The 12,733-nt window shown below is 47.5% G+C and overlaps 1 protein-coding gene across 1 annotated transcript in view; it reads right to left on the minus strand.

Moving 5' to 3' along the window:
* The window catches only part of LOC119517380 (katanin interacting protein), a 185,456-nt gene that overhangs the window by 132,556 nt on the left and 40,167 nt on the right, over window positions 1-12,733 (minus strand). Inside the window, 2 exon segments of the mRNA XM_037813957.1 lie at window positions 1,364-1,533; window positions 9,374-9,450. Coding sequence (XP_037669885.1) covers window positions 1,364-1,533; window positions 9,374-9,450 — 247 coding nt within the window.

Raw genomic sequence — 12,733 nt, forward strand, 5'->3', positions numbered from 1 at the left:
AGATACGAGTACAAGAACAAGTACAGAAGCAAGGTACAGAGATGTGCACAAAAGGCCACCGTTTGTGTAAAAGAAGGGGAGAGGGGAAATATTTTTGTGGAATGAACGACTGAACATAATACTGGGGACCCAGGTACAGAGGAGACTCCTGTTGTCTGTTCCTCCCTGAAATCTGGACCAGTAAAGGCCTGACTCTCCAGACAGGTCTGACCCTGTCTCCTTTACCATGAAAGCTTAGGGGAATCAGTGGGTTTCCCTCTTTGCCCAGGGGACTAGGAAGCTCATGCTAAATTCTATGTTCAATTGTAGTGGCTCTCCTAGGGGAAGGTTTAGGGACATCACTTTCTCCTTTTACCCCCTTATTGTTTTGTTTGTTTGTTTTGTCATTTACCATGTATTAATGGCTTGAGAGCTTCTGTTACCTGTGAGGCAATGAATTAGAACAACAAAAATTAAGAGTACTGGGTGCCAGGTACTTTATTTATATCATTTAATCTTCCCGGCAAGCCAGTAAGGTGGCCATAATTATCCCCTTTTTACAGAAAAGGAATCTGAGGGTCAGAGAGGCCCCAATTCCCTGAGATATCCAAGCTAGAAAGTGGCAGAACAAGGTTCAGAGCCGGCTCTGCCTTGTTCCAAATCCTTTTCTTGGAACTCAGTAGCACATTGGCCTCTCTGACAAAGCGGCCTGCATTCTCTGGCTTTTGAATGCCCAAATTGTGGAAATAGACACCCTCATTTGGTCCCATTTTAAAGATGAGAAAACAAAGGCACAGGGAGATGAAGTGGCTTCCCCATGATAACATGTCCAAATTGGGATCTGAAGGAAGGTCCACTTGACTCCTTATGCTTTGCCACTTAATTGACTCAACCATCAAATTATTTTCTACATTGAGCCAGCCACAGGGTTAGGTGCTTTCCCATCACACTGCCTGTGCTTTCAATACAGAACATGTGTGATGTCTGTTTGAAGTATGCAGGGTATGAATTAACTAAATCCCGAAGTGAACTGAGGAGTCAAATATCCCACAGAGGGTTGGATGTTGAAGTTCACACACAATCAGGCAGAACCAAAATTATCCTAGAAAATTCCTTAAATTACTGACACCTGAGACCTAAGAAATGTAAAGTGCCAAGAACTTACTGCTCTGGCCATCTTTTGGTCTGGGGTAGTGGAGGCCCAGACTAGTTTGAAAAGTACTAAAAAAAAAAAAATTTCTTTCTTTCTTTCTCTCTGGCAAAGGGGTAGCGGTGACTTGTGTAGGTTAACCAGCAACCTGCTGGTGAGTCCGTATGCCCAAAATGTGGCTCCACCATCTTAATTAACAGAGCTGCCACTTGGCCTGGAAGGGCCTGTGCTCACCGTGTGTCCCCTCCGCGTGTGAGGCACTTCTGGAGAAGTCGGAGTGGACGGCTTTCCGTGGCGATGTCTTCAGCTCAGAGTTGGCCCCATTGACGTAGACAGAGAACCCTTGCTCCAAATGCTCCAGTCTCAGCTGCATGGGGTCCTTGGTTTTCAAATGCTTTAATATCCTAGAAGAGAAAGATGGCTGGCTCGTAGGGGGACCAGGCTCTGGGCCTCATTTAGGAGAGTCTGGGCCGGCCCCTCCTAGCCACAGAGTGAACTGCTGCTCTGAGGGCGAAGCGTCCCTAATCAGAGGCCGGGCATGTGCCCAGCTGTGATTTACAAACAGCCTCCAAGAGGCCTTTACACACAGCAGCAAGGGTGAGGCTGTTTCAGGCCCTACCAGGCATTTCTGCTTTTGTTCTGAGGCTCAAATGCAACTTAGCAAAACCGAATACACATGGTCCTTGCACTGTGGTGGTGGATGCAGAATGGAGTGAATGTGTGCACACAGCTGCCAATGGAGCCTGGATTCCTGATGATCCCGATTTCACACCATTGTACTTGGTGTGGATAGAGACCCTTTGTTCAATACATAACAGAGCATGGTTTAGGGTCTGAGCCTTTGTGAGAGAGAGTTCACGTAACATGTCTACTAATCAGAAAACGTCCCTCGTCGGACCGGACAGCCTGATTTTGGTTTCAGAAAATGTATGTGTGTGTGTGAGCATGGATATGTGTGTAAGTGTGTGTTCTCAGTCACCCTTGATGTCTCAATGGCGTAATTTCTTATTCTGACGCAGTGAACAAATATAGCAAGGCAGGCATTTAAGATTAATGGTATGATTATTAGCAGATTACTATATTGGCTAAAAGCATCCTGGTGAGAGCGTGGCCTGGCCTCCAGTCTCGCTTTCCCTGAGGTCTCACCTCCCATTCCAGGCTTGGTCCTTTACCCACTCCCCAAATGGCACCTCCATCCACAGGGAGCCAGGGACTCTTTGGGGCTCCCCTCCCAGGACTGCTTCTATTTGAGGCCACACTCTTTAGGATCTTTACAAACTTCTTATGCATCCCCACATCAGTGGGAATTATTACATGAAAGGAAACACAGACAACCAACCAACATGGCGGCAAGCATGTGTTCTCTGAAGTAATTAAAAAGTACCTACCGAATTGGCAAAATTGAATGTTTTAAATAATAAAATAATAGTTATATACAGGGTGTATACGATGTGCCAAACTCTACATACTTTGCACATATTAAATCATTAATCTTCACAAAACCCTATGGGAAAACGATTTCTTATCCCCATTTAATAGAGGAGAGTGAGGCACAGAGAGGTTAAGTGACTTGCCCGAGGTCACATAGCTAGCATGTGGTAGGACTGGGAGGGAAACTGAGACAATTTGGCTCCAGAGTCTTCACCACAATACAGAAAAGACTACTTTCTAAAGCTAGTGCGAAGAAACTGGCAAAGTCAGACACTGCTGGTAAACTCCTCTTGGAAGAAACATGAAAATGTAGACATGCCATATGCTTGGTTTTTGCCCGATAAGCACATTCTGGTCAAGTCTTCCTGAGCATAAATCCAGGCACAAAGATGTTTAGCGTTCAATCATCACAAAACCCCAAGAAAAACCCAAATGCCTGAACTGGGAAAGCAGGAGCTGGAATATTATGTGGCTGTTATGATTATGAAGACTCTGTAGAAACAAGGGGCACGGTTTGCGATCCGTTCATTGCCGGTGACAAAAGACAGAATAGAAACAGTTCCCATGTGGTAAATGCAAAGTTGGAGAAAAGTGGAAGGCGATAAATGTAAAACTTAAATCAGTTGTTGAGTTAGGGTGGTTTAGAGCATTCTGGGTGATTTCTTTGTTTCCTAAGTGTTTCTTTAGCTGCTGATACATCCATCTTTTCAGCCATTCTGGCAGGAACAATTATTACAGAATGCTTATCTCTTGCCAGCCTCGGAAGCCTGGGAGAGGTCTGATTGCTGGGCAACAGCATTAAAACAGAAGGGAAACACAAGTATCTAAGAGACATCTCCAAACACGGCAATAGCTGCAGGAGCTGAAGCAAACAATCAAGGAATGCCTTGGGCCCTAGCAGCCTCCAGAGAGACAGAGAGAGAGACAGTGGGGAGGAGGGTGGGGTGCGGGGAGCCCAGGAGGCCCCGAGCAGAATGGATCACCCTGGCAGAGCAGCTCTACTTTGACTTCTCTCTCCAGGAGGCTGCCATGTCTCTGGTAACGGTTGGCGCACCCCATTACCCCGAATCTGGGGCTGACATTCCACGTGTGCCTGTCTTTAAGCAGAATGATTTATGAAGATGTGGATTTATGAAACTGATAAATGAAGAGGTAATTATTCAGACTGTGAAAGGATTCGCTTTAGGAGCTCACCTCTCACAGCTGAGCATGCATCAGTGATATTCACGTGGCATCAGAGAAAAGCGTTGCTTTTTAATTGATAGCCTGCTTTGCATAAAAAGCTGTCCTAGGTGTAAGGGATTCAGACAAATCAGATCAGTTCCTGCCCTATCTAAAATTGAGCCCTGGTGTGGTCTCACTCCCAAACTGTTCTCCCCACCCCCCCCACACACACACACTGTTATCTTACCCCGTTTTATTTTTTTTTTTTTGTAGTGCAGGTATCACCGCCTGATGTCATATTATGGGTTTCTCTGTGTATATGTTGATTCTCCCTCCTGCCCTCAGGAATCTAAGCCCCGGGCTCGGGGATCCGCCTTGCCCACTGTGTCAGGAACAGGGAGGAACACTCTAAAGACCTACTGCTTGAACTCAGGGTCCAGCAGAGGAGAGAAGACATGGAGGAGCACCCTAATACCCACAGCTGCGACTCTCTCATGCCCATCGCAGCCTTGCTTCAGTCTCAGCCCATGCTGGCCTTTGAGGGACACTGGAAGGAGCTTTTTTGTACAGATGAGGAAATGGAGGCATGGTGAGGTCCAGAGCGTGAGGTGCTATGAGGGTGTGGGGCAGGGACATGACCTGGCGCACTGGGGTAGTTGGGGATTGGGGAAGGGTCTCCTCACAGGGCGCTGGAGCAGGGACCTGGACACGAGGGAGCTTACCCAAAGGACGACTGGCTCATTGTGCAGGGCTTATGACTGAGGCATCCCTGGTCTCTGAGCAGTGCAGTGGCTGGGCTTGCCACATGACTCCTCCAAAACTCAGTTTCCCCAAGTGTCAACTGAGGGGTTCTCTGAGGGCCAGGCATTCAAGGACTATCTGAATCAGCTCAGGGAGAAGGCAGTTTAATATTAAAATAATGATGATGATGATGGAGAGGAAAGCTGATTCGGAGGGTGGGTTTACTATGGGCATTCAAGGACCTCCTCTACTTAATCCTTCAATGGCCCTGGGCCTTGGGTCCTACCAGTGGCTCATGTTATCTGTGCACTTGCCCAAGGGCAGAGAGCCTGTGCTCTCCACCACCTGCTCTGCTGTCTCCTGTCTCCTGTCCCCAACACCAGGCATCACATGGCAGGGGCTCTGAGTAAGGAGAGTTCAGAGGGAGCAGCTGCTCCCAGCCAGGGCTTCTTGGAAGTGGCAGCATTTGAGTCCAGGCTTGAGGGGTGGAAAGGTGGAGGGCAATGGGTCTGGTATGGCCCTCTAGGGTGTCACCTCAGGGGAGCGGAGACCTCGACCCCCAACTGTGCACATCAAGATACCACAGAGGATCGAGCAAAGCATTTGAAGTTCTGCCAAACCCCCCCCCCCCCCGTGCCGGGTTTGATATATTATGTCTCCCAGAAAAGCCATGATCTTTTAATCCAATCTTGTTGGGTGGAAACTTTTGATTGAGTGTCCATGGAGATGTGACTCACCCAACTGTGGGTGATAATTTTGATTAGATTACTTCCATGGAGGTGTGGCACTGCCCATTCAGGGTGGGTCTTGATTAGTTCACTGGCATATTTAAAAGAGAAGCTAAGAGCTGACACAGACCCAGATGCTTGCTGACACTTGGAGATGCTTGGAGATGCAGACAGAAGGACTTTTGGAGATTCTAAGCTAAGAGATGAAGCCCAGGGTTTGCCCTGGAGAAGCTAAGAGAGGACCCCCAGAAGCTTAGAGAGAAACGCCCTGGGAGAACAAGCAAGAATGCACAGAGGCTGAGAGAGAGAAGCTGAGAGACACATTTTGGAGAAAGTCATTTTGAAAAGCAACCCGGGAGCAAAGGACCAGCAGATGCCGGCCACGTCTTCCCAGCTGACAGAGGTGCTCCGGACGCCATCTGCCTTCCTTCAGTGAAGGTACCCTTTTCCTGATGCCTTAGTTTGGACAATTTTATGACCTTAGAACTGTACATTTGTAACCTAATACATCCCCTTTATAAAAGCCAATCCACTTCTGGTATTTTGTATAACAGCAGCATGAGCAAACCAGAACCACACCCCGCAACACACAAACACACCCACCAATCTCCCAGGGGCCTGCTTCCTCTGTAAAGTGAGACTAAGGGAGCCTACCCTGCTGTGGGTTGTCGTGAGGATGAAACCGAGTCCCAGGTTAAAGCTCTGGCTCATCCTGGTCCATATGGGCCCCTGAGAGATGCTTCCTCCCGTCTACCTGCATCTCCTCTTGGGCAAATGTGTTCACCTCTTCAGTAGGCATGCTTCCCTCTAAGTTTCTCTCAAAAGACCCTTCTCAAGGAACAAAAGATAGTACCATTGCTGGATTCTTAGATTTGGCAAACAAATCTGCGTTTGCCCTCCATGACTGAGGGGTATGTATCATAACCTCTCTCTGCGGCGGCCTTCTCCGAGGCCAGGGCCATACTCTTTGCAGTGAATCCTCATATCTGGGCCCTTTAATCACGCTGATTGCTCTTTCATGAGTCTTGCCAGACATGATACCATCTTTCATGAAGCTGAGTGACAAGAATCACTAAGAGTCTGCTGGGAGAGGAAGCATAGTGGGTTTGTGCAGGGGTGAAACAGAGCTGCCAGACTTCCAGAGCCCCCTTCTGTACCCTCTCCTGGAGCCCAGGATCACTTTCTACCATCTGGCCTAGTTGCAGGCAGCTCTGAGCTTACCCTGCCACCAGCTGGGACTTCCTCAACGGGAAGGGCTGTGCAGTGAAAACTATTCCTTCGGCCTGCCCAGAAATTCTCCCTCATCTTCAAAAAAAGAACTCCTAAAACTTCCTTTGGGAAAGGCTCCACTCCTTCTCTAGCTCCACATGGTTTGGATGGGACCAACTCAACCCCTCAACTTCGGGGCTGGCCGAGGAGTGGTCAGTCAGACTATGTCACCTCACCATAAACAGGGATTGATTGTGTCAAGGTCATCAGCCTATGCCAGGCCAATGGGAGCCCTCTTCAGCATTACTGCCAGAACTATTGGGAAAGAAGTGCTCTTTTCCAATATGGGAAAGTAATGTAAGTGTGGGGCTGCCACCGGCTGTCTTTGCCGCCCTGACAGAAGTATCCGACTGAGAATGAATCCAACATGAGAAAACAGAGTTGTAAGATGGAGAATGGCTGGTTTCAGTGACATGATTTAAGCACCTGGATCCAGCTATGCCTGAAGCCAATGTCATCCTGAATTTCCTAACTTCATGAACCAATAAGTTTCATTGTTGCTGAAGTCCGTTTACCTTGGGTTTCAGCAAATGAGCACTAACTAATACAGTCTGTGTCACTCTCATCTCAGTGTTCCCCTTTGCACTAGTATATTGCCAGGAACTTGAAGGTATCCAGTGAAATTCAGCTAAATGAATGAAAGAACACCACCACCCAGCAACTTGTGGGCAGCTGTATTCTGGGCAGACCTTGCCTAAGAACTTGCCCCAAGACAATCCGGATAACTAGACTGGGTTTTCCTCTCAATGCCCAGTGTAAAGCCCAGAAGCTGGTTTTCTACCTGGTCACATAACTAGGTTTCCAAATAAACTGCAGTTTATTCCCACACAATCCCTCCCGAGTGAATTTAGGGTCTTTGGCCACCCTGGCAGGTTTCTTTCCCCTTAACTATGTATGGCAAAGCTGTATAAAACAAAGAAGAGAGTGTGCCAGTTCTGCCCCCTCTAGCTCTATAACCCTGGGCCATCTCTCTGGGTCTCCACTCCCTCATCTGCAAAATGGGTGCAATAATTGCACCTGCCTCAGTGGGTAGTGTACAGACCAAGTGAAATGATGGGTGCCAGACACCTGGCATGCAGCTGGCCCTCAGGAAAAGGTGCCTTTAAGGTTCAATCCAAATCCCACTATGTCTCCTCTTGGAGGTGTTTCTTTTCAGCTCTGCCTTCTAGTTTCCTGTGATCAAGCCAGCTCTCTCTCGGTGACATGAATCCTACCCCCACCCCGAATTTTATGGCAACTCTTTTTTGATATATTCTTTTAATTACCTTCATGCTGGAAACTTGTCTCTGGAGAGTCTCGTCTATGCTATTTGCTGCTGTCTCCTGGACTGCACACTTATTGATCCCCCGATTAATGAGAAGCAATTTGCTCCTAAGAAACTATAACACTCTCCCTCCAGACAAGTCACATGTGCATGATTAAACGATCACCCAGGTGTTCAGAGGCCTCATCCAGCCTGCCAGAAATGGAATAAAAACATCCTGCTCAGTGGCATTAATGATGCTAAAAACCCAGGTGGATCTAATCAGCTGGAGGTCAGCCTTGGGAAGGAGGAAGATGGGTGCTGAGTGTCTGGGCACAGAGGAATGGCCGTGGCATTCCTGGTTGGCCCTGGAGGGTTCATCTAGTTTGGAGGTTCTCTACCGGGGTGGCACCACCTTGCTAGGGGCCTCTGGAAGTGTGGATGGGTGGAGGTTTTGGCACAGGGACTGAACAGGTTGCACTGGAATTTAGTACAGGCAGACGGTGGGCAGCAATGCTAAATGCCTATGATACCCAGGACTACCCTGCACCATAAAAACTCATCTCAAATAACATGTCACTGGTGCCCCCGATGACAAACACGGGAATCCAGTCGGTCAGACAAGGGCTGAATTCACCTTTAAGACCACAACCCCAGACTCTCTTGCCTGAAAGACCCCAAGTCTACTCCCCCAACACAAAGGCCCAAATTCGTACCTCTTCCCCCTTCCTCCTCCTGCTGCAGATCTGTTTTTCTTTTTTTTCAGGGCCTGCAGCATTCTTGTTTGTTTTGTGATTTAATTTGAATTCATTACCAACATTTTAAAACTCAGGTGATTTCACAACACAAACCCAGATTTCAGGCTCTTCTAGAAAACTTGGAAGATCTGGGGACCCCTGGGCCTGTGTTCCCATGCAACAACGACTGGCCACAGCCAAGCAGCTGGGATTGGATGGTTTCCACTGAACTGGCTTCACTCACTTTTCAAACCTGCCAGGCCTCTCCTAGCATTTGAGTTTGCAAACCCAGCTTCCTGCAAGGCTCTGGATCTGAAGAAAAACCACAGTGAACTGAAAATGAACTTCTTTATTAGCCCTGCAAGGGCACCTTAGGAGACGATGCGTCTGAAATCAGTCCACCTTGCTTTGACCCTGATCACTAAACACGGCTTCTCCTTCAGACTTTAAGAACTCCAGAGTACTCCAGAGTCCAAATCAGTCCTAACTTAACTGTAAATGACGTATCGACCGACTTGAAACCTAAATGTAAAATGACTACACCTTTACATAACAAGGCATGATTATAGACTCAGATTTCAAGGATCCTTCAAAGTCTGTAAGATCACAGACTGGGCTATTCACACGACTAATGCACAGGCTTTGCCAAATTCTAGCATTTCTGACAATCCCACCTTCTCCTAGAACAGAAGCAGGGAGGCAAGAGGCAGTACTTACAAGTCTAACAGTCTGCTAGAGCTCAATCAAAAGACGCAATTAAATCAGTGAATGGAGAAAGAGAAGCTGGGATTGCAGGTAAAAATCTAAGCCTCTGAGAGGGGGTGGGTGCATCCCATTTCTGCCTGAAACAGGGCCTGCACACGGCAAATACATCTAAACGGGATTTTATTTGGCTAATATTAAGGGCTGCTGTAGAGCAGCTTTATCTTACCGGTTCCTCTGCTGAAGCAATATTAAATACTCATCATGTTTCTCATCAAAGTCTGTCACCATGTCCTTAGTGAGACCCTGAAATGGAGAAACAGAGCGGTGTGATATCAGAGCGCAGGGAAGCAGGCACTGAGAGCACCAGCGCTGCACACAGCCGCGCAGGAGGCCCAGGGTGGAGGTTGACCTTGACGAAGGCCCAGCTCCCTGGGCGCATCGTTCTGGTGACCCAAAGCCCCAGAGATCGTCTGATGGCCCAAGAGGATTCGAACAAACACAACTTTAATAATATATGAAGAGGGAAGGCCGATGCGCCAGTCTTGCCACTGTTCACTCCTGCCTAGCCAGGAGTCAGGGCTTTGGCAAGATTTGGGCATTACTGTTTTCTCAACACTCATTCTTTAGATCTTTCAATTGTCATAACAACATGGAACCCAAGTCAGTTGTTTAAAAGGAGCTGTCATGCTTTCCCTGGCCATTACAAGAGAAATGTCTCCTTAGTACAAACAACTCGGTCATTTCAGAAATACATGGCCCTGAGAGTGAAAGTCCCTTTGGAATGGGCATTGGTTGTTTTGCGCCTCCTTTTCTGGCAACAGCACCCTGGATTTTCTTTGGGAGCACTATTCAGTCCCTTCTATAGTTCACCGGCTTCTTCAGAGGCCTAGAAAGTTCCTTTGTTCTTGGCTTGGGTCACTGGACCTTGGCCTTACCAACCAACTTAGTGCTATTCCCCCCAGCCCCAGTAGGTCACGGGTTTAGGGATGAACCACAACACAAGTCAGGTTCTGGAAAGCCAGCTCTGGGGCTTTTGCTGATAGTCTTGGAAAAGAGCTGTTCTCTTTCCACTGGGGTGTTGAGCTGAAGAGATACAAGCCTGGAACTGCCTGAAAACAAAGCCAATAAAGGCAGGACCCCATCCTCTCCTCTCCTGATGTCTCTGATGTCTGAGCTTTACTGGGGCTTTCCCACTGACTAAATTGGCCAACCAGAAAGTGAGCATTAATATGAAATCATAAGAAAAAATTAAAACCAAACAAGCTGGCAATAGCTTTCCCTGTTCTCTTGTGACTCATTTTCCTGGTATTCTGAGAAGCCCATGGAGGATACTACATCCCCCCCGATTCTGAGCCCTGCCACCCCCAGAGTGCAAGACAAAGCGCGTGAGGCCTCAGTCCTCAGGAGAGCAGTTTGCAGGATGCCGAGTCTGGGGAGGATTCTCAGATTGTTCCAGAATAACAACATGTGCATCGTGCATGGGGACAGTTGATGCAACATTTCCATGCACATGATTCTCCTTTGATCTTCCCAGAAGCTCTTGAAGTGGCTATTATTACCCCATTTAAGATACAAGGAAACCCATTCCACGCATCTTTCTGGAACACGCTTCTACTCCATGGTAATTTACATAACCATTTTGAAATATTAAAATGACCATTGGTATATTATGGCATGAAATGAAACATTCAAAGACATTTTTTGGTGAAATATGAGATTTCAAAGACATCTCAGCTTGTGGTGGGCTGCCCTGCACTCTCACCTCAAACCCTGTGGGAATGCATTCACCCTCCTCTGTCAGGAGGGAGATGGCAGCAGAAAAACCTAAGAGCACAGGCTTATCTCCAGCCAAACTCCTTACCTGGGTTCCCTGGCCACCCATTAACAGGAACCAGTTCTGCCCTTCTCAAATGCTAATGTACACACAAATCCCCTGGAGATTTTGTCCAAATGCAGATTCACATTCTGTAGGATAGAGGACAGGCCCATGTCTGCTTTTCCAAAAAAAGCTCTGGGGTAATGTCCAGCAATCACGCTTTGAGTAGGCCCTAGAGGAGCCAACCTTATTTCCCAACATTCATGACACCCCTACCTCCAATTAGATTGGTATCTGCACTTGATCTGGGGACAACGCGAGCTTTGGAGTCCAGGCCTGGAGCCAAGTTTCTTCCACTGTAAAACAGGGCTCATAACAGGACCTGCCTGGTTGGACGAGTGGCCTGGATGCAGTAACGTGGAAAGGATTCGGCCGGGTACCTGGCACTTACAAAGTTCTCAGTCCTAGTCCCTCCCAGTGCCTACTCACTCCCACTCTGATGCCTTAAATCATTCTAGTCCCCTTTCCAGGAATCCACCCTTTCCCTCCTCTAGCCTCCATCCCAATCCTCTCCAAGGCCCAGATCAGTTCCCAATGTCTCCATGAAGCCTTCCCTTGCCATTCTCCCGATTCACTTCAGCTCATTCTGAAACCCTGCAATTAGTATTAAATTATATATAATACAGTATGAAATAGCATACAATTAAGTGCTACATTACTAGCATTTAACTATATATATTGCTCACTAATTATGTGGGGATTCGGAAACCTGAGGGTGAGCCCTCAACTCGGCCACTTGCCCTCTCTGAGCCTCAGTTCCCTTGTCTGCAAATAGGGGATATTTAATAAGGCCAACCTCACAGAGCTGCAAGAATATTTACTAGGATAAAAGTGAAAGTGGCTTAGGATCTTTTTCCTTCTTCTTTCTGACTCCCTAGCCAGATGATAAACTCCTGGAGGGCAGACCCATTCTTTCAGGCAGTGCTGGAAAGCAGAAGAAACACTGCATGGGGAGAAAAGAGTTCTGGGCTCCGGGCCTAGTACTGGGGATTGAATCATGCACCCCCACAAAACATATGTTCAGGTTCCACCTCCTGAGGGTGTGACCCATTTGTAAACAGGAACTTTGAAGGTGTTGTTGGTTAAGATATTCCCAAACAAAATGAAGGAGGGCCTTAATCCAATATGGCTGAAGTTCTTATTAGCAAAGGAAATCGGAGATACAAAGAAGCCACAGGGAACAGCCAGAACCTGGAAGTCAATGGAACCAGGTAGGAAAAGAAGATGCCAGCCATGTGCATTGCCACATGATGGAAAAGCCAAGGAACCCCAAAGATTGTCAGCTGGCCAGGAGATTCTGAGCTGGGAGGAAGCAAGCCTTCTAACCTGTGAAACTGTTCCGCCAATCCATGGTAAGATGTTTATTTTAGCAGCTAGGAAACTAATACACCCAGCTTCACCACCATCTGGCTCTCTGGTGATAACTGCTAAGGTTGACTGAGCACTCACTGTCAAGTGCTTTTCGTACCTAACTCGTTTAATCCTCACCACGACCCAGGTCAGGCACCCGCACAGCGCTGCCTCTGCTTGGCTTGGCATACCTTGTTCTGCTGAGACTTTATTTCCTTGTCTATAACATGGAGCTGTTAGTCCTTAAGGTACCCACAAAAGCATGAGAACGTCATAAAGTGCCAGGTTTATTGGTTATCCTTTTTCAACAAACATTTAATAAGTGCTTACTGTGTGGCAGCCCTTTTTCAGAGGCAATCA

This window comes from Choloepus didactylus, chromosome 21 (assembly GCF_015220235.1).
Source record: "Choloepus didactylus isolate mChoDid1 chromosome 21, mChoDid1.pri, whole genome shotgun sequence".
In the NCBI taxonomy this organism is placed as follows: domain Eukaryota; kingdom Metazoa; phylum Chordata; class Mammalia; order Pilosa; family Megalonychidae; genus Choloepus; species Choloepus didactylus.